A 20,928-nucleotide genomic window follows, 5' to 3' on the forward strand; every position below is an offset into this window, starting at 1 on the left:
ATTATATGATTTAGGGTCTCTTATGATAAGCTTAGGATAAAATTTACTTCTCTACTCTGTTTCTCGTCAAAGTTTAGGATGACTCTCTGGCAACATTCCTTGTGCCATTGCTTAGACAATCCCAATGCCGCTTCAAGCGTCGCAACAGATAACAAGCTATTCAATTAGCATTATGGAGCATTCTCAAGGGTCATGGGATGTTCGAACTTCCTCTCTCTTGTGGTATTGTTTCCTCAATCTGTTCAACGACATAGAGGCCATCACGTGATGTATACGTTTCATGCAAGCTGCAACCAACATGGTTGCATGAGCTTTGCTAACTTACGTTGGTTCACCGACAATTAGCTACGCATGCCAATTATACCACCATCATCTCAGAAACTTTAAGTTGGTAGAGGAGCACTCCTGCCTGTCTGGTAACCTGAGCCCAGCATTTGCCCCTATACAATGGCCAAGATCAATGACCTAATGGCGGTCTCGTCAGAGGCTGAGCTCAGAGATGTGCTGGATCTACTCCATGAGCGGGAGGGTGTTCTCATTGACAAGCTTGATGCCCCAATGAAGGACAGTAGAGATTTCCGTCGAGGTCTTGGCGGTCTAGATAGTCTCCATGGAGACCTGGATATGCAACTCATCGCAGCTCGAAGCATCCATAGAGCAATGCTATCTACCGCGGGTGACACCGCTGAGCGACTGTCTACCATGATACGCGCTTTAGATATGGAGAAGAGAAGGGTAGAGGCTACGCTGATTGTTATCGAGCAAGTAATGGAGCTCAAGGCGTGTATAGCTGGTCTTATAGGCAGCATGGGTACTCCTCAGGACTGGGAGGCTGCCGCCAACTACCTCTCACTCGTATCAAATATACCTGAGGATGTTATTCGCGGGGACTTCACTCTAGCTGCTGTCCCGAGCATTGAGGCTCCAGATCCCCCATGGACTACAATCCAGACTACTCGCAAAAGCCTCTGTGGTCTATTTTTAAGAGAATTTAACGCTGCTACTGAACAAGGGGATGGGGAAGAGGTCGCACGATTCTTCAAACTATTTCCAGTCATTGGAGGCGGTGCGGAAGAAACGGGGCTGGAAGCCTACGGGCAGTATATCTGCCAAGGTATGGCGGAAACAGTCCGATCAGCTCTCGGAGGAGCACACAAGGAACGTGGCAAGCAGAACGATTTTTTTTACGCAAATAACCTAACACGGCTGTTCGAGCACATTGTGCAGATCATCAACAGCCACAGTGGTCTGGTAGAGAGGCATTACGGCGCTGATAAAGTCGTGAAGGTCATTGAAAGACTTCAAAAAGAGGCTGGCATCCAGGGCGGTATTATCTTGGATATGTGGAACGACGAACGGGCGGTTACTAGGATGATGGCCGATATTAAGAGTTATCCTTTCTATTTCCTCTCGAAAAGCATGATGCCTGTTCAGAGAGGCATCAATTTTGCGCTGCGAGGCAACGAGCTGGACAAAGATGAATTTGACTTGGATGTGAAGAATGTTGAGGGGCTCTTTGGAGAAATGACAACCATGCTAAGGAGTTGGTCGCTTTACGAACGATTTATTGCAAGTCAATGCAAGGTAGGAAGCAAGTCCATATATGCCATCATATACTAACCATCAGCATTAGGGTCTCCTCGACCAAGAGGAAAAGCTGCCGCTTCCGAAATTTCTCGATCAGTGTAATCTCCATAAGAAGATCTCAGAGAAGGTCATCGAGCCATATAAACTTACGGCAACATTCCTCTTCCGAAGATCAGTGGGGAAGGCTTTTGAGATGGACGCTGCACCAAGTGGCCTCTCACTGTCGAAGCCGTATGATGGCAGTCCACCGTTCATTCTGCAAGCCGTAGACGACATAATGTACGTCGTGGACAATCTACTACAGCATATCCTGTCTACGGGAAATAGAGAGGTGACTGTCTATATCATCTCGGCTATCAGCAGGGTCCTCGAATTGGATTTCATCGGGATTATCCATAGGCGCATGAGAGACCAGTGTTACCCCAAACCACTGATTCAGGGTGGGTTTCCACCGGAGGACAAAATTATCAGCTTCATGGTTTTGATGAGCACTCTCGACATGGCGAAGGAGTACCTAGACCGTGTTATAAACTCCAAAGGTTATTTCCCGAAAAGTCAAGGCGATCTGGCTGGCCCATCTACCCAACCTCTCAAAGATTCCTTCCCATTTGGCAGGGACGCCGAGCTGGTTGCAAATGCACTACATACTCTGAACAGCGCGCTATCTGCTAAAGCTACAGAACTTCTGAACGATGGCACCCGGGAACTCTTTGATGAGGTTTTGTGGCCCCGGATCAGGCTGATTCTCACAACCTCTTTCCAAGACGCAGTTTACGATGTGTCGGAAGGGGAGTCCTTGGATGAAGGTGACGTCGATGGAGAGACAACACAGCAAGTGTCGGTGCGATTCGAAGGCGGGTGGTCAGCCTTGACACGGCCACTGAAGCACATCATGACGCCGAGAACATACGCAGCATTGGCCAGCCTTGCAGCCAACAAGCTGGCAAGGGTGTTAGAGAAGCGTGCGTGGAGTTACTCTGGCCGTTTGACTGCACTTGGTGGTTTGCGGTTGGAGTCTGACTTCTCGGGTATTATAAGCATCATCGCCCAGGACGACTACGCCCTTCGCGAACCGTTTACTCAATTGCAAGAGATTCTTGCAATTGCGAATATGGAAGATGATGAATGGGATGAGCTTGAATCAGGATATGACTCGTCCAGGCAAGGAAGAAGCAGGTTACTCAGTGACGAGGACGTGGCTAAGGCGCGCAAGATCGTGAGAAGATAATCACTATGTCTACAAATACAGCAAGGTTGTCAGCTGGACAATGCTCTGGTGCGAACCATCTCATAAGTGGCATTGAACCCAGATACCGTCTGCTTCAGCCTTCCTGAGACATGAGACCTAAACTAGTCTAAATTTACACCTAGGAGCCCAATGTTAGTAAATCTCTTAGAAGCTTAGGCAAAGATTTAGGATGAGAAAGCCTAAAGTGAAGGTAAAGTTATGTATTAAATGAGGTAACTGGTGTTCCTCTCTATGTATAGTCTATGGTCAACTTTTAATCGTACCCGTCACACATCCTGCAAAACCCATCACATCGTCTATAATAAAATTCTTTACTCTTTAACGTCGGTTGAAGTTGAGGAAGCGGCTCTGAAATAAAGTTAGCAATCGTTCTCAAGGATGGTGCTCAAACAGGATTACTTACCGCCAAGATAATGATAATTAAGTTACTTGCGATGAAGCAAGCAAAGATACCCAAATCTCTCCAACGGTTGTTGAAAGAGAGATCAAAGGTACTGTAAAACTCGTCGCCCACCTTGTACGCGCAATACTCGCAATCCCTTGTGTTGTCGTTGACAAGATAGCCACGACCACCATTGGCAAAGAAAGGCTCCATGTACTCTCCACAAGTACTGTTTGGAGGCGAACTGAAACGGTTGAGTTCGCTCTGCTTGCAGACAACCTCAACTCCGTGGAGGGCAGTTGTGACCATTGAGCTGATCAGACGGGTGAAAGGGTCCAATTGGTACATCCAAGCACGCCAGAAGCCAGGGATTTGAGGCTTGGGGATCGTAACACCACAGAACAAGGCAAAGTTAATGATGATGAATGGATCAAATTGTGCTGAGATGAAGGGCGAGGGGGTGATCGATGCGAGTGCTTGACCTAGAGTGACACTGAAAAGCTCTGTGATCAGGATGATAAAGAACTGGAAACCAGCTCGGGAGGACTCGGTCTGGAATCCGGGCATATAGTAGATGGGCAAATCTGGAACGTGTGAGTGCCGTTTCAATCGGAGTGTTGAGGGGTAAGAACTTACAGAAAGCTACCGCACACATGATCGAGTAGGGGAGTTCAGCAAGAACAACTGAAGAGGAGAACACGAAAGGTGAGTACATCTTCGAAGATTGCTCTCTGAAGAAGAGAGCTCGCTTTATGTGGAACATGACTTCGACTTGTGTGATAATAAGAGCGGGTAGAACTGTAACCTGGAACATGATGAAGACTCGGTTCTGAAGCGATGCTCTCGAGTTATCGAGATTGAGGTACATCAGACCAGTAACTTAGAAGAGGTTAGCTAAAGTCCTAAAATTTGAGGATAGTTTAGGGCATTTTAGGATGAATACTTACTGAGAGCGACAGCAACGTGGCTGAAGATTCGAGTGAAGATGTAGTCAGGGGATCGCCAGAAAGACAGGAACATGCGCTTGCAAACCACCATCATCTGATGCTTGAATGGAGAAGCATATTCCTTCTCCAACTCAGGATCGTTGACAGTGACCGTGGCACCAGCAGCCTGGCGCTCTCGCTTCAGACGAATGATGGTCTCCTTAACATCAGCAAACTCAGCGCTGTCTTCCCAGATATCGGCCCAGTCACGGTCTCCAACACGAGGAGCGCTTCCAGCACCAATGGCTTCAAGCATGTACTCAGCAACGTTATCAGTAGGACCGGCCTCAGCACCGTGGCTCTTGAGATAGCTTCGCAGAACGTGAGCGTCCTTGCCAATATCGCCAAAGTAGACGGTGCGACCACCGCGCTGGAGCAGAAGAAGACGATCAAAGTTCTCGAACAAAGCAGCGTTAGGTTGATGGATAGTGCACAGAATAGCCTGGCCTGAAGCAGCGAGCTTCTTGAGGAAGCGGACGATGTTGAAGGCACTTTGACTGTCAAGACCGGAAGTAGGCTCGTCGAGGAAAAGCATCAGCTCAGGCTTGGCAGCAAGCTCGACACCGATAGTGACACGCTTGCGCTGTTCAACAGTAAGACCGAATTCAGGGGTTCCAATAATAGCGTCGGCGATGGACTCCATCTCGAGAAGGGAAATGATCTCTTCGACATAGGCGTAGCGCTCCTCCATAGGGACGTGGAAAGGTTGACGGAGTTCAGCAGAGAAACGGAAGGCCTCGCGGACGGTCTGAGTAGGCTCGTGAACATCGAGTTGCTCGGCATATGACGTAGATCGCTGGAAGGTCTTGCCTGGCTTCATAGCGTCGATGAGGATATCTCCGGAGATAACACCAATGTTCTTGCGAGCTGCGAGGACATCCAGGAGAGTGGTCTTTCCGGCACCAGAGGCACCCATCAGAGCGGTAAGCTCGCCTGGTCGTACGTAACCGTAGACATTGTTGAGCAGTCGGCGTTCACCTCCTGGCACAGGAACGTCATAGTTGAGGTTCTCCCAAGTGAGTACCCTCTCGGACTTGATGGTGATTTCGGACCCCTCTTCGTTGGACTTATCCTTTGTTCGAGCATCCTTCTTAGCCGCAAGTTTCTCATTCAAGGTCTTTCTCTCCTTGTTGGGCTTAGCATAGACCTTGGCAGCGTTTCCTCCCATGCCAAAGTTGACGAATTCGCCGAGAACGACGTTGAGGATCAGGAAGAAGATGATAAGAGCCAAGACAATGCCCCAGTTTCTCCAAAGGTCGCCTGGGTGGTAGGAAAAGCCCTGGGCAACGTAGTCACTGCCAGAGACGAGAGTGGTGCCGGATTTCGAGCCAGGGAGAGTGCAGACTTGGTGGTTGATATCGGTGTATTGAGGACCAGCAGGGATCAGACTGTCTGCCGTACAGGTCATTTCTAGACCTTGAAATTCATTCATCATCATTCCAGAGAAGCTCAGTCCCAGGGGATTGATCCAGAAGATCCAGCGGAGCCAAACCTGTTCTTGTTCATATTGTATAATGTACCCTGAAGTAACGACAAACAGCGTAATTACCTAGGTATGTCTTGTCAGCCATTTTTGTTTTTCATTAACTCGAGAGCTGTGATCTTGGTTTGTGATCCTGGTTTGGTCTTGGTGTTGTGGCGCTGTGGGACCACACACCAATCACGATCAGTTCCCAAGTTGTGGCGCGCTTGCGCCACTTGTGAATAGCCTCGTGTAAGTGACAATATATGGGAGATTCGAGATCAACTTACCACAACAGCGAACTTAATAGCCTGATCGAAGCCCGGAGATACACACCCGATAATTCTAAAGAATAGAGTCATCGCAATATTTCCAGATAGAATCATGAGCTACGCATCAAAGTGGGTTAGTTTATGTCTCAATATCCATTACCGCGGTGCAAAGATACTGACATAGAATGTAAAGAAGGCACCGGCGTCCCGGACGAGATTGGTCATGAAATAGACAATAATACTAAAGACCAAGATCTGTGAGGCAGCAAAAACCTGGTCGACAAAGATCTGAGCAATCCATAAAGCTGACGGTCTGTGGAACGCATAGGCCTTGTGCTTGTTCACAATCGTTCTGCCGGTCATTGTGCTCGCAAGCTCACTGAAGGCCTGGAATGCGTTGAACAGCAGGGCGACGAAAAGCAGACCTCCTTTGCTGAATGCACTGGCTGAAGTCTTTCCGAGATTGAGATACAGGGTGCCGAGGACAATAGCGATAACGATGCTGCGGAACCACCCAACAAAGAGGTTGAATCGATCCTGCAGCTTGAGAGTGAACTGGCGCTTCATAAGGGCCCAAACCTGCAAATGGAAGCCAACTTGGTAGACTGAACGCTTGGATGTTCCGCGCTTTCCCTCCTTCACAGCGAGCTGGAAGTTGTTATGCGTTTCCTCCTCGTGTGCGAGAGAAGCCTTATACTCAGCCATCTCGGCTTCCAAGGACTTGAAGGCATCGGATTTCTTGAAGGCCTGCTCAAGAGTCTCAGGGTCGTGAGGGGCGTTTTCCTCAGAGCGGCCCGGGGCGTACTCCCTCTCGAAGGCATCCGTGCAGCCGGTCAGGTAGTCGGCACTGGTCTGGCGGGGACGAGGGGCGAAACCGAGACCCTCGAAGTAGCTGCGGGCAGAGGCAGCGGGACCGAAGTAGACCTCCTTGCCGCCGTCGATAACCATAACCTTGTCGAAGAGGTTGTAGATATTCTCGGAAGCCTGGTACAAGGAGACGAAAGTGGTCGTCTTATACAGGTTGGTCTGGATTCGAAGGGACTTGGCAAAATCGAGAGCAGTACTGGCGTCAAGACCTCGAGTGGAGTTATCCCAAGAGAAAACGGCACCGCTGCAGATCATAGCCTCTGCGATACTGACTCGCTTTCTCTCACCACCACTGACTCCGCGGACGAAATGATCGCCAACGATGGTGTGGCGGGTATGCTCAATGTTGAACATCTTGAGAAGCGTGGTGATAACACTCTCCTTGAACTCCTGCTTGGACATGTTTCCAGGCCTCAACTTGGGCATCTTCGTATCGAGAGCAAAGCCCAGGGTTTGCTCAACAGTAAGGGTAGGGTGATGGATATCGTCTTCGGCAGAGTAAACAGCTTCACCGCGGTACTGGTCGAATTCGGTGTTCTTCCACTTTCCGTACAATACCTCGCCCTCAACTGCAGTGTAGCCCCAACGCTGGTTGGCGATGGTCTTGAGGAAGGTAGTACATCCTGAGCCGGGTTTGCCTAGAACGAGCACCATCTCACCGGGCTTGCAAACACCCTTGAACTTGTCGAGAAGGGCGACTTGCTCAGGCTTGGGACCAAGGCCGAGCATACGAATAACAGGGGTGATAACGTCGAAGAAGTTGACAAAGGCATCGGGGAAGGTAGGCACATAATTGGACATACCACCATAGCCCTTGACGGTTAAGTCGTTCCAGTAAACGCCAATGTGCTTGGACTTGATGCCAACCTCCCTCTCACGATCAAGACCGCCGCGAAGAGCAGCCTCAAGATCAAAGATGGACTCGACCTCATTGTCTTCAGCGTGAGCATTCTTCTCAGGATCAGCAACGCTAGCTCTGCTCTTCCTCCTACTAGCTCTCGAGACACCAGTGAACTCTCTCTGAAGCTCAGCAAATTCGGCCTCAGCTTGCTCGATGGATACGCCACCGTTGTTGTGCTCAGCAGGCCCGTGGCGTGTCGAGTCGGTATCGATAGAGTTGCGATAAGCAGGATCAGCCTGCTCAGTGTGATGGTTGGCAGCAATGGCCTCCTCAGCCTTTCCAAGGTCTTTTTCCGCCATTGTGACTTATATCGGTTGGGTCGTGCGTGTAAGTCGTTTTATTGGGAGCCCAAAGTCACCCGTCGCGAAAGGAAGTAGTTCACTGAGATGAACTCAATCAAAACAAGGTATTGATTAAAATAATTATAGGAATAAGAATGATTATTATAATAAGGATACGATACAGCAGCCAATGTTTTGATCACAGGCTCACCGTTGACAAGCAAGAGAGAAGAGGGCGCATGGGAAAAAGATGCCGACATCCCGCACTATAAGTCAACAAAGGTCCAGCAAAAAGTTAAAATGGGTCTATATCTCCTTTGGAACAATTTGATCCGGCATTACCAATCAACAATACGAAGCGTCCGTTAAAAATGTCCGCCGGTAGAGGCAGGGGTGGTCGGCTCCACCAGCTGGGAATTGCTTCAAACAGGGAGCTCCCACCTGAGTCAAGTGGACGAGTAAGTCAGCGCTGTGGGGCAGATGTGCAGGATTTGACTCATCTCGGCTAAGAACCTGCCCCAAGGCCGAGGTGGAAAAGAGTCTGATTGGTTTAGTGAAATAAGGTAAAAGATTGACACTCTCCGACGGGGAGGCTAGGGGGACTATCTAACTCTGCTTACGATTTTTAGGTGCATATATCCGAAAATCTCGGGTTGTGGGGGTCACCGGACTGATGAAAAAGAGCCATTCTTTAATGTATTTAATGTGATATCTTTGCATTTCTGTCTTTTACAGACATATTCGGACTCAAATGCCGTGTCAATCTTTTGAGTTCATCGCTGCAACGCGAGATTGAAACCCAAGGCTCGGGTATCATATCCACCCAATCTCGCTCTGTGGAGAAAAACAGTGGAAACGTCAAATGCTAAAAAAGGGCAACGGTTGAATCTCGTCGCCCGGCGCGTTCCCTTAAGTCCGAGAATACAAATTCTGACTGGCTGCTTTGATTCAGCATTTTACGATCATTTCGACTCATACCCAAAGATGGAATAGTACAGATATCAGCCAGTCAAGAGGTTATAAGACATGCATCGGCGTGACACATTGTTTTCTTTGTTGATATTGCAATGCAAGTGGAAGAGGTCTGCAGTGTTCGGACGAATCTCCCCGCGATGAGATCATCTTACCAAGATCGTTTGGAGATTCACGTTCATGATCACTCTTTCATGATATGATATCTCAGCTTCGCATGGCAACGGATCCTTGTTCATCCTCTAATCAATCTGAACAGGGATGACCGGCGAGACCCACCCGTAAGCAGCGTTTCAGGGGACAGTCTCCTAGAGTTCTTGTCCGGTTTACTGCGATTTTCGACGATCTCCGCCTCCGTCCGGTTTCTAGTCCGTTCTTCGTCCGCCGCCATCGGCCGAGTGGACTCCGCCTCCCTTGCCAAAGAGGTTCTGCCGAATAATTTAGAAGATTCATAGAGTTTTATAGAATAGTTGCTGTAATTTTAGCTCTGATCTAAGCCTTTGTCCATAAGGGCAGGATCTTGATGATGAAATGCCTTATCAAGGTTAGTGTACTTTTATGATAAGATCTTGAATTTTGATGATATACGAGGCTTCCATCATCGTACTCGGTTTCAAGCTTGAGTCCAGTGACTGTTGTTGCCTTCCTCACTTCATCATCGCTTTTCAGGTGTGATCCTTCGACAAATCTTTGAACACATCCTGGGCTCAGTTGCTAGTGTAAAACATCACCTTAGCCTGGACCTATCAATTGGGGATTGCTGCATTTAGAGCCAGCGTGTGACGTTTGATGGCATCTAACTAAACAGGTACGTAATGGACTCGTATGAGGCAAATGTACTAGAGATGTTGATTGCGATAACATTAGCAAACAGGCCATCTCCTTCGGGTTTGGATATGAGTTCATCACCTGGATCATTAAAGACGGGTATGTGACAGTAAAGACTCTTTCAATCAAAGCTGAAATACTCGTTGTGGCCAATCTACGCTTTGTACAACAAGAATAGCGCAAGTTTTCAGAGATCAAAGTTCATCAAAGGAAGCATGAGACAAGACGAAATCAATCGACCAATCGTCGCGAACAAAGAACGGATGCGTCCTAAAAAAATTGCTCGGTTCGTGCTTGATGCACTCAATCTCAAGGTGTTTGGAGCCGGTTTCTGGTGACTAATTTATTGTTGAACAGTATATAAGCCCTGTTGCCTTAGGCCCTGATGTAGGGTCCTTACGTTTTTGAGGCTTTTGGTACAGTGGTTTTGTACGACATCTGGCCAATCGTCGATGGTTCATTACCAACACCCAGATTAACGATTCGACAATCAACAATGCGTTTCCAGGCTACGATTGGAAACGCGGCTTTGCTTCTATGAAATGCTGACTCCTAGAAATTCGTAAAGCAAAAGGAACGGTGTAATGGAGAGAAAGTCACTGTAATATCACATCATTAGTATTTATCACGCGTTGCAAAGGAGACGTAACAGCCGTCTACTGGAGCCTCATGATACGCGTCGTTTTCTGGACATGGGACAAACCTGAACATCTTTGAGGCATTCAACTTTCGAAGTTGCTTGTTGTTTGCCTCTTTGAAAGCACGACGGTTGGTCGATTTGCCGAGTAAATGTAGCAAGCCGTAGCTTATGCCTTGCATAGTATGACCAAGCTTTGTATCAGCGGAAGGTGATATGTTCTTATATTCAAGCTCTGAACAAAATGGAAACATGAAGATACTGGTGCTGATGTACGGAAGGTTACATGCGAACAACGCATGGCATGGCTTAGCACGGCTCTCAAGTGGTACGGACAATAGCATCAACATTTGTCCAAAGAAATCTTTTCAAGGCAAGACAAAAGCTTAATAAAACAAGATAAGGGATTAACAGATGTAGAATAAGAGAAGCAGATAGGAACTGACAGGACACAAGACCCATAATAAGAACCGGTCAACAAAAGCACTTCGTTCGGTAACAAACTGTCGTTTGAGAGAAAAGGTTCAGGGTTTGAAGCAACATAAACGCAAAAATGGCACATATTGAAACACTTGGACAAGAAACTTCTGGTTTTGTCTGCTGCCTAGAATGAGGCTTGTATTGAAAGTCAGTCATCATGATGACCGAAAGACCTCCAAGTCTGAGCACAAACAATGGCGTTGCTGGAGTCGTAAGAGTCACTGGTTCTGCGAAGACAATAGCGATTGTTTGTAGGCTTCAAGCTACGACAGGGACATCGTTACCCTCTTCTTTGCTACTGAGACCAGGCTGTGTTTCTATGTAAAACAACTCGAACATACTGATACGCTTCTGGGTATCTCATTAGCTTGAGCCGGCTTAGGGGTGTGAGAAGGTTTCGGAGGTTGGGGGCCTGGTGATGTTGGTGAGCGATGCAGCAACTGGTGGTGAATTTGAGTCGGTATCAGGCATCGTCGGCTTTCGGCTGCACAACCTACGAGCTTCGCTTGTGCTTGCGTGGCAAACAAGATTATGGATGTTGTGAATCAGAGTGAAAAAATGGATAACAATAGGAATCAATTGGAAGTGAAAACAATGCGCAGTTGCCAATCAGTGACAGTGTGATGCATCCGTCACCGATTTCGTTTGTGGCAGTGAATCAAACAGGACAGCCACAGTGAATCACTCTATAAACTGAAGAACAAGAGGCATCGTTTGAGAGTGACTCAATGTGAAATCGCTGTTTGGTGCCAATAACTATAGACCTGAGATTCTGCATATAAATACCGAAGCTCCCACATCTCTGCCCTTCTCTCTTCTCTTCCCCTTCTCCTCAGCCTTCTTTTCTTCTTTTACCAACATCCGCAAAGTGTTCCTTGGCTACGAGCACACCTTCATTCGACTTCAGGCTTGGTGCCTTTGTATTACTCCCAAGTCAATACCGCTTTAACTTACCATCAGTTCTTCTTCGCTATCCATATCTGCAAGCCAACGGACTTTGCGTATATACCCGCCGCGTGGTGACGAATCTCACTGGTTTCTTTTCGACCCTTTCTCTTTGTGAGTAAAAATCTCTATCACAGCAGTTGTACGTCGCTGGTAAGTAGCCCATTGAACTCACTCGCAAAGCTAACAGGACTCTGGGACAGCCATTGCCAAGATGGCAACAACTACCTCGATCGACCGGCTTCTACTCTTGGAGCTCCCTACAGACCTGCCATGGCCCCAAGGAGCGGCTCGCCAGATGTGGGCTGTTGAGCTCAAGCGTGATTGGAAATATCTCGACACGACAAACGATGTACCCGGTGCTTGGAGGGGCAGGATGCCACCAGACCTATTGGTAAACGGCCGCCTCCCACTCTTTAAGAAGGAACCAGGTTATATGTTCTTTCGGGGCAATACCACTGCCATGGTGTTCTTTTTCAAAGGCACCAAAAAGATCCCAGGTAAGCTGCAGTTTATAACCCGGTGCTTGCATTTACAGACTAACGATCTAATCTAGTGGTCCTCCCTCTTAGTATCTTGAACATCGGGGCCAAGTTCCGTACTTTGGCTGAGCAGACAGTCGAACTACTTCCGGCCCCGGTTTCTTCTATTGTACCCCAGACACAGAGCGTCACCCACAACAACGGTTCGATACTTGAACGATTCATCCGAACACTTTGGTCGACATTTGCGACCGTGCCCAATCAACTCAGAGGATTTGGAATCACAGATGAAGACCTCACTCTTTGCTTCGGTGGACAGAATCTACGACACAATGTTGATGCTCTGTTCGCAGCTTTCATCCCTGACGTCTTGAACGTCCTCAAAGACGGACAGTTCTCTCTCAAGAACATACTGGATCTCCGACACCTTTCGCCAGACTGGCCTGATCGTCCCACTATCTACCTACGAGTTTATACACACCCCCGAGACCAACCTAACGGGACATACCGCGATGCCTCCCAAGCCGACATTAACCATCATGTGGGCTTCTACGTTGGTAAATCTATCAACCCATGGTACCGACACCTTCAGCATGGATATGCCACCGATTCCGAAGCTCGGGGTTCTGGAGGGGGGCACTACCCAATTGCACGAAAGTCACAAAAGGAGCATCGACATATGATCCCTCTTATGACTTTTGATGAAGGCACTCCTCGTCATATTATCAAGATGGCAGAGCAAACAATGATAATTGTACTTCGAACCTACCACAATGCATGCTTTCAGCCAGTCGACATGAACTCCGAGGGAAGTTGGGTTCAAATGCAGTGCAAAGCTCAATTCCTGCATTCTATTTCACGTTTCGCGGTATCAGCGACAGGTTGGCCCAAAATAAAGCCCCGTGGATGCAACATGAGCTCCCCCATGTTCGAAAATGACACTGCGGGACGAAATTATTTCGACTGTTTCCCTATGGTCCCAGGCAAGGCATCAGCTCCTGGTGACGTGTCGGCTCGCACCTTTACCACCTATCGAGTCCGGAAAACGCTGCACACGCTGAACGTGATCCCCCTACGTTTGGTCAATGAGCAAGGCACTGGTCGCAGTGTAGGGTTTAGATTCCACAGGGCGGTTTCTCAGCTACCAGGCCCAAAGCCATATGATGCTAGATATGGTTACCTCGTCTTTGAAGTGATGGATGATCATAAGCCACATGATCATGCTTGGCTTGGCGTCCCATCCGTAGGCCAGTATGTCAATTTTGATGAGGCATCTTGCTTTTCCGTCACATACGAGTGGTTCGACGAAGGACAACAAACGTGGCTCAGTATGCCAATGTATCGTTCGAAAAAAAGCAGCAGTATGATGGCTGCCTATGTTGATAACCTCAACATTGAAGGAGTTTTGACACCCTGGCGTGTTGCCATGGATATCCTTCAAGCTATAGAGGGGCGAGTATACACAGAACCACTCGAGGGGTTCCCCGAGAAATGGAGCATCGCGCATGCCAGAAAGTTGGAGACCAATCACTTGGCCCAAAAGTATCGATGGGTCTCTCGGGAGTCGAGCGCTCCTCGTCCTGTACCAGCGTATGCGACTTGGGATGACAATTTCCGATTAGTCAGACGCCTGTTTGGCACGGATCGAACCCATATTGCAACCAAGGGGCCCTACGAGTTCACTTCCGATGTCATGAATCGCGAGGCTAGCGATACCCGACAGAACACAGTGGTCGCACACAAGTGTGATACATGCATATACATCGGAGCAGGCATCAAATGCGTACGCTATGAGAGCAGGACTGATGTCTGGGTTTGTACATGTTGTTCTCTCTTCCACAGGCCTTGCACGTTTACAGCATACAGTGATAAAGAGCAACTTTGGGGAACTGATCTGCCACACATTCACGACTCCAGGCTTTCTGAACACCCGACAGGCCCACACCGCTTCCTGGCGTACCACAATTCTATGACTGTTGCGCAGCTGTGCGAGGCAACCAGAGTGCCTGTCCCTCTATCTGAGCATCTCTTCGAGGAGGCGGAAGGGGAGGAAGGTGGTGGTGATGGCGAGCAGGATGACGGCGATGTTGGCAGTGGGGAAGAGTGAAGTCGATTTGATGTTCCTTACGCGAACCCGATCACATGTCAACAGCAATAATACTGTGGACACTAGAGGCCTACAGATAGTTGAAAGAGCTTAGCAGGAAGTTTCATTGTTGATACAGTCAACTTAGATAGTTAATGCCACCAGAGTTCAACTGTGAAATAACTTGAATTGCAAAAGTGAGATGCGAACTTTCGCTTAATTGTTGTAATCGCTGGCGAAATTATATTCTTCATGCTTTATGCCAAAATGCTCGATCACTGCCTGATGAGACGTCAAGCCGTTCGCAGAGTGCTGTTGTTCGTGCGTGTGCGATATGTATCGAGAAGACTGAAGATGGTTTCTCGACGCTCTGATAACAAGGTACTGATACGTTATTACTTACGACCAGGGATATCCTATGAGCAACTTTCATGCCTAAAATGTCCATTGCACTGCACACACTAAGGTTAAGCCCTTTTGAAGCTCGACCCCCTTCTTCATGGTGGCCCTGATCCTAAAAGGGAAGCTAGGATCCTCAAAATCAAGCAAGCTGAGACTGAGTGGGATTTATCGACTATCAACAATTATGGCGGCATTTCCATCATGTACATGGGCTGATGAGGGTCCATTTGTAAGGGAGGTAGGCAATGATACAGCCCGGCCGGGTCGTGGGGTGACATCCATCGGACCCCGGAAAGCAATTGGTGGGGCTACGGCTCAGAGCTTCACGTCCTTTTACTGTAGTAACGTAATTTAGGTTCTTATTTGCTATAAGCTGTTACTTCTATTAATAATTTAATTAAAACTTTGATTTTATAATCCAGTTGTAAAACTTTGGCTTAAATTTGAAGAGTACTAGAGACAAATGGGACAGTGAGTTCTCGGCACTTGAGCTCCACCGTCCGTTCGCACGGCCCGGGCCGCACCTGCGATGAAACCTTAGAATGGGTGTTTGTTTATTTTCCCAACTACAATGAGACCCTTATTGGATTGACCACAGAAGCCTTCGACTTTTTGAGCGTCAAGCGGCCGATTGTGAGCAAAATACACGTGCTAATCAACGATAATTCTAGCATTCTTTCAAACATTGCCAGGCATCGAAACCATTTCAACGTTTCACATAGAGGACGCGAAGGGCGGCATCAGGAATGAAGAAGATCTGAGAAATTTGCCAGTTGGTGGGACATGTCTGAGTATCCGGCTTACAATGAGTGCGTCTGTGAAGCCTGAAAATGACCGATCGGACGGCATCACATTGGTTTATGAAGCAGCTGATTATTTATCCTACGACTCAGAACAATCAACGTCGCCGTAGCACCGAGCTGTCCGGCGCTTGCACTTCAGAGGACCGATAGCATCGAAATCCACACACTCAATAATAGCTTCACAGATATGGGGGCCGTAGCGGTCTTTTACATGAGAAGGAATGCAGGAATACATACCTTTACACAGATACTCAGCAGATTTAGCAGTCGAGCCTTCTCTGTCATGGTGTTCCTTACCAGAGACGCAAAAGACCGAAATTCTTCTCCAAGACATATGGGCTGATGCCGTGGAAGGGGAATGGACGATTGAGATTTTCGACACTTGATGTTTCATACACTGAAACAGTCCAGAGAATAGCGGCCGTTCGCTCACAAACGCATATGAAAAAGAGAACATATCGAGAGTAAAGAGGATCAGTCTGGCCAGCCTCGAAGGAGGAACAGCAGTCTTGTTAACCATAAAGCTACAGTAACAGGGCTTTGGATATATAAAATGATTATCTAAATACTCAGTAGCGGCGTTGTATCTTTACAATTTAGTGCAAAATCGTGTCGTCGCGTGTTCATGACCTTTTATGAATTTACTTCAAGTTTCCTTCGGTTCCCAAAATATCGTCAGCAAAACAGTCCGTCAAGGAGAATGATTTCCTCGACATAGGCGCCACTATCTTCCACCTATACATAAATATATTTTAGAAGCACGCCAGAGGTTAAGAAAACCTTATGAAATTTCCGAGTTGGATCTTGGACACTGGGCTGATCAGAGTAGCTGATCGGCATTTTGCTTTGTTTCTACTGGTGTAGTGTAAACCTGAATATAAGGGGATATGACAACAATTCTGTTACCACGGAGCGAGAAACGGTGAGAGCTCCCATTATGGTACCAGGGGCACTAATCAGGTCTATGATCTTATTATATCTTATGGAACTGAATCCCTGACTGAGAAAACAGTATGCACCACCTAGTAAAGGCACTTTATAACTAAGACCCCCTCAAGCAAAGGTCATCTTAAACTCAATCTCAATTTTATCGCCTTTTCGACTGGACTTAAGCTTCATGCAAACATCCTGCCTGACTGTAGGATTCCTTTGAGTATATTTCACTCCTTATTCGAGTTAGCACCAGTCTTTGTAGAGTTAACCCCCTAAACAGAAATTAACAAATCTCAAATAATTGCGTCATGGTTGAAGAGGAAACTATCAAGATGGAGGTCAATATACTCTCTTTTTCAGTGTTCCAACGACAGAGTGGGATGCATTTGGGATCAATGTCGCTATCACAAATCAGACCGGTGCTTGAACTGGGTTCCGATACGGCGTTGTGTCTTCCCGAAAAAATAAAGATTACTTCAACTTATCTCTTCAACTCTCATATCCCATTGGCGGCAACCTGAGTCTCCAGGCGTAAGTGTGAGGTGCGCCGCTCCTTCCTTCCTAAGAATTGACCCGTGTGCCTGCCACCTTGGTCGTTCCTTCCACATGAGCGATGCAGGAGCAATTTGAGATTTGTTAGCAGAAGACACAAATGTACCTAGGTACCTAAGGTAGCTTAGAGAAATTGAAACCATTGAGATGAGCCTTGAGCTGGAACTTGTCACCAATTTTACGAGTAATTGTCCATGATCAGACTGAGATCATAGTACCAGACTTTCTTTTATTTTCACACCTATTTTACTATCTTACTATGGCAACTCAATCATTGATCAATGATCTCGAAGAATGGAAGATTGTCGACGAATCTTTGGGGATGGACCTTCCTGATAATGATGAACCAGACATGTATCAACCACCAATCCCTCCACCACCTCCTTCCTCGCCACCTATCCCAAGTAAGTATTTATTAACATATATCTATAAGCTTATAATAAGCTTATATTTGCTTATTAAAGGGAGCATGGCGCTAATAAATATTATAATAGTGAGTGAGCTAGTAGCTTCAATTGAAGCTCAAGCCGAGCGAGCTGGTGCTGCTGCTCGACAGCATCTTCTGGGGCCCGAATACGCCCATCTCCCCAATGTACAACTTGACTGGTCACTCGTGGGCCGGGATATTTGTCGTGTTGTTGGCATGAAATGCCATGGTAAGAGGGTGAACGCTGGTCATCTGAGGAGGCATGTAAGAAACAAGACACACCAAGTAAGTTTCAAGTCATCTACTCTGCAAGGTAGTTATGAATACTGATTAGGAATTGAATAGAAATACAATGACAAACTTGCTGCTGCGCAGACCGAGCCTGCCTCATCTCTATCTGCTGCCAAACCACCAACCCCTGTCGCGCCTGCCCCTGAGATGGTGACACCAGTTGAGTTAATGGATGTTGAAAGCGGAATCCTCGCAGAAAGAGCCATAAATACCACGCATTCTGCAAGGGAGAAGGGGGATGGAAAATCTCGTGGAAAAGCCACCAAACGTCCCAGGCTGGCCCTGGAAGCTACAATTCCAGATTCGGAGGGTGAGGACGAGGAGGATGTTTTCTACCGTGAACCAAGCCTGAAACCAAGCCCGAAACGACTTCGCAGTTCCTCGAGAACTTCAACGAAGCGACTTCAGTTTTACTGAATCCACCTTCCCTTTTATCTGCGAACCTCTCGAGAAATCCGAATCCTCGACCTTGAGGCTAAAAGTCCACTGTAGTAAGTGATACTTAGCTACGAGCCGAAATCGAAATTCTAACTCTTCATTTTAGCACACATTTCACGGACACAATCAAAGGTGTTGCAACTATTCGGGCCTTCGGGTGGCAACAGTTTGACATTGCCCACAGCAACAAACTTCTCGACACATCCCAGCGCCCAGCATACCTCCTGGCAATGATTCAACAATGGCTCGCGACATTACTTCACTTCATCGTTACAGGCACAGCCGTTCTACTTGTCGCTCTCGCAACCCAGCTTCGAACTAACGCAGGTTTGACTGGCGCTAGTCTGATCTCTCTTCTGACTTTCAGCGAAGCCTTGTCAAACCTCATCACTAGCTACACTTCCCTTGAGACGTCACTCGGTGCTGTAAGCCGGTTGAGATCCTTCAGCGAAACCGTCGAGACAGAGAATAAACCTGGCGAAGTTATTGAGCCCCCTGAGACCTGGCCTCATAGCGGCAGCATACAAGTCCACAAGGTTTCCGCCTCTTACGACTCTCCTGGTAACGAGCAAGACGAGGCTGCTTCTAGCTTGGCACTGCGTGATCTCGAGTTGGACATCTCACCAGGCCAGAAAGTAGCCATTTGCGGCCGTACAGGAAGTGGAAAATCAACGCTCATCCTTCTCCTTCTTCGTCTCATCGATCCTCTCCCCTCTTGTGATTCAAACATGAAGGTCGACGACATATACCTTCACCAAATAGACCGTGCTACCTTGCGCAAGCGCGTCATTTGCATCCCCCAGGACGCAGTGTTTCTCCCTGATGGCAGCTCTGTAAAAGATAATATCGACCCTTACAAGGCAGCCACAGACGCAGAATGCTTCAACGTTCTCAACACAGTGCGGTTATCTGGTTTTGTCCACGACAAAGGCAGCCTCAACGCTGGTATGAGTGCTGACGACCTCAGTGCTGGACAAAAGCAGCTTTTCAGCCTCGGTAGAGCGATCCTTCGTCGTAGAGTGCGCGATCGCCTCGCTGGGGGTGAGAAGCGAGGTGGATTGCTGTTGCTTGATGAAGTGAGCAGCAGTGTCGACAAAGTCACAGACAGGGCTATGCAAGAGATTATTCGCGAAGAATTCGAGAATTATACAATTGTCATGGTGTCTCATCGACTTGAGATGGTAATGGATTTCTTTGATAGAGTCATTGTTCTAGATAGGGGCACTGTTGTAGAGTCTGGTGGGCCAAGGGAGCTCGTCGAGACACAGGGAAGTCGATTTGGTGATCTCTGGGCTGTGGAGCATGATGGGAGGTCAGAATAGCGTCTGTTCTTGTAATGACTCTTTAAAATGTCTTATGATCATGTCAGATGAATTTGGTGACAAGCATTCTCATAAAGCATGAACTTATTGGAACTTAGCACTGGGTTTATGAGTTCAAGACTGTTGCAGGCCACCGCATGACGAGTTTGGACCATGTTTGAGGAGTTCATAGTTAGGTTTATGATAGTATTTCTCTGGCTATTTATTGCGTCTGCTAAGCAGCCAAACATGTTGTAAATAAAAAAAAGAGTGAAATAGTCGCTCAGGTACGCCTTGTAAGTGATGTTTTATCACTGGCTCCAATTAGCCTTCTTATGCAATCCATCAAACGCCAGGCCATGCTCCCATGTTTGTTGATGCTTTCTTATGCTGATGAAGTTATATCTCGTCAAATCGTTATGAAATATGCAATGTCGTATATGCTATGCGTCGTGGTGTCTCCAGCAACACCTGTCTTTTACGCGTCTTCCCTGATCGGTCTCTGCGAATTCAGGGGCTTCCGGGCGTGAATGTTGTAGTAAGGGAAATAAGTATGGAACTTTGGTAAGCCATTGACTTCCTGAGTCAGTGACTTTCGAACTTCGATGAGAAACATCTCGATCTGGATCAATGTCCAGCCAAGGCCATCACGAAACGGTTTTCGGGATAGGCCATGGAGAGACAACAGAACGACATCTCTTAAAACATGGCCGCACTCTTGAAGTCGTTTCTTCTTCGCCCACGGACCAACTGGGCACTTGTAGCCTTTGGTTGTGATGTTTTCGAAGCCTGCTTCGTGAAGTTCGTGCCCTACGTGACTGATGCCGTGGAGATCTGTGCCGAGAGCTAGCATGCCTTCGAGGAGATAATTGCAATAGTCCCGCCAAGCGTATGGACCGTCGCATGAGTCGTCGTCGCAAGCTGCGATGTAGTTAAACTCCTGGATTTCTACGTAGCCTCCTGGTTTAAGGTGTCTGTGTGAGAGTCAGCTTGTGGTCAGATAAAGGCGCACGACTGCCATACTTCCAGATTCGTTCCCAGAGCAATTCTCGGTCTTTGATGGAATGAACTGTGTGGCGTATATGTATGTAATCAAATGTCTCGTCTCCATAGGTCCAGCCAGCTTCATGCTCTATGTCGTCGACAACAAAGATGGCATTCTCCGGGACCCAGTCCGGCTGTATAGGTGAAAGGTCCATACCGTGGAATTGTGAGTTGGGGTAGATATCGGCAACTTTCAGGGTCAGCAATTAGACTCCCAGCTTGGTATGGAGTTCTTGAGGTGAGTCTCACGGTCAATGCACCATTTCCCAATTCCTGTGCCCAGATCGAGCACTTCAGCTCCCCTTTCCAATAATTGCTCA

At 47.6% G+C, this 20,928-nt stretch overlaps 5 protein-coding genes across 6 annotated transcripts; 3 read left to right on the top strand and 2 right to left on the bottom strand.

Moving 5' to 3' along the window:
* Positions 1–447: 447 nt before the first annotated feature.
* FOXG_02978 (uncharacterized protein) lies at positions 448–3,026 on the top strand (the record flags this gene model as incomplete). The annotated part of the gene is made up of 2 exons (XM_018380456.1): positions 448–1,584; positions 1,634–3,026. The coding sequence occupies 2 exons, from the start codon at positions 448–450 to the stop codon at positions 2,813–2,815; spliced, it is 2,319 nt and encodes a 772-aa protein (XP_018236732.1). The 3' UTR covers positions 2,816–3,026.
* Positions 3,021–8,311, bottom strand: FOXG_02979 (uncharacterized protein). Of its 2 annotated transcripts, XM_018380457.1 has the most exons (6): positions 6,119–8,311; positions 5,957–6,055; positions 4,166–5,753; positions 3,855–4,097; positions 3,240–3,802; positions 3,021–3,184 (listed from the first exon to the last, which is right to left on the bottom strand). In XM_018380457.1, exons 1-6 carry the CDS (start codon positions 8,003–8,005, stop codon positions 3,155–3,157), a joined length of 4,410 nt encoding a protein of 1,469 aa, XP_018236733.1. In that variant the 5' UTR covers positions 8,006–8,311; the 3' UTR covers positions 3,021–3,154. The 2 variants fall into 2 exon arrangements, with proteins under 2 accessions (XP_018236733.1, XP_018236734.1); XM_018380458.1 differs by having other exon boundaries at positions 3,855–5,753.
* Positions 8,312–12,063: 3,752 nt separating this feature from the next.
* FOXG_02980 (uncharacterized protein) lies at positions 12,064–14,438 on the top strand (the record flags this gene model as incomplete). Its single annotated transcript, XM_018380459.1, has 2 exons — positions 12,064–12,349; positions 12,406–14,438. The coding sequence occupies 2 exons, from the start codon at positions 12,064–12,066 to the stop codon at positions 14,436–14,438; spliced, it is 2,319 nt and encodes a 772-aa protein (XP_018236735.1).
* A 2,928-nt stretch (positions 14,439–17,366) lies between these two features.
* Positions 17,367–19,585, top strand: FOXG_02981 (uncharacterized protein; the record flags this gene model as incomplete). The annotated part of the gene is made up of 4 exons (XM_018380460.1): positions 17,367–17,511; positions 17,602–17,819; positions 17,880–18,232; positions 18,370–19,585. The coding sequence occupies 4 exons, from the start codon at positions 17,367–17,369 to the stop codon at positions 19,583–19,585; spliced, it is 1,932 nt and encodes a 643-aa protein (XP_018236736.1).
* A 159-nt stretch (positions 19,586–19,744) lies between these two features.
* On the bottom strand, positions 19,745–20,928 carry FOXG_18448 (uncharacterized protein). The gene is made up of 3 exons (XM_018398528.1): positions 20,858–20,928; positions 20,588–20,798; positions 19,745–20,538 (listed from the first exon to the last, which is right to left on the bottom strand). Exons 2-3 carry the CDS (start codon positions 20,761–20,763, stop codon positions 20,043–20,045), a joined length of 672 nt encoding a protein of 223 aa, XP_018236737.1. The 5' UTR covers positions 20,764–20,798; positions 20,858–20,928; the 3' UTR covers positions 19,745–20,042.

Source organism: Fusarium oxysporum, chromosome 8 (assembly GCF_000149955.1).
Source record: "Fusarium oxysporum f. sp. lycopersici 4287 chromosome 8, whole genome shotgun sequence".
Classification (NCBI taxonomy): domain Eukaryota; kingdom Fungi; phylum Ascomycota; class Sordariomycetes; order Hypocreales; family Nectriaceae; genus Fusarium; species Fusarium oxysporum.

Coding starts and splice junctions, on each gene's coding strand:
- FOXG_02979 (XM_018380457.1), bottom strand. CDS start 8,005: ATGGCGGAAAAAGACCTTGGAAAGGCTGAGGAGGCCATTGCTGCCAAC. Junction 5,754..5,956: donor CTATTAAGTTCGCTGTTGTG/GTAAGTTGATCT, acceptor AGACATACCTAG/GTAATTACGCTGTTTGTCGT. Junction 3,185..3,239: donor TAATTATCATTATCTTGGCG/GTAAGTAATCCT, acceptor ACTTTATTTCAG/AGCCGCTTCCTCAACTTCAA.
- FOXG_18448 (XM_018398528.1), bottom strand. CDS start 20,763: ATGGACCTTTCACCTATACAGCCGGACTGGGTCCCGGAGAATGCCATC. Junction 20,539..20,587: donor CTCTGGGAACGAATCTGGAA/GTATGGCAGTCG, acceptor ACTCTCACACAG/ACACCTTAAACCAGGAGGCT.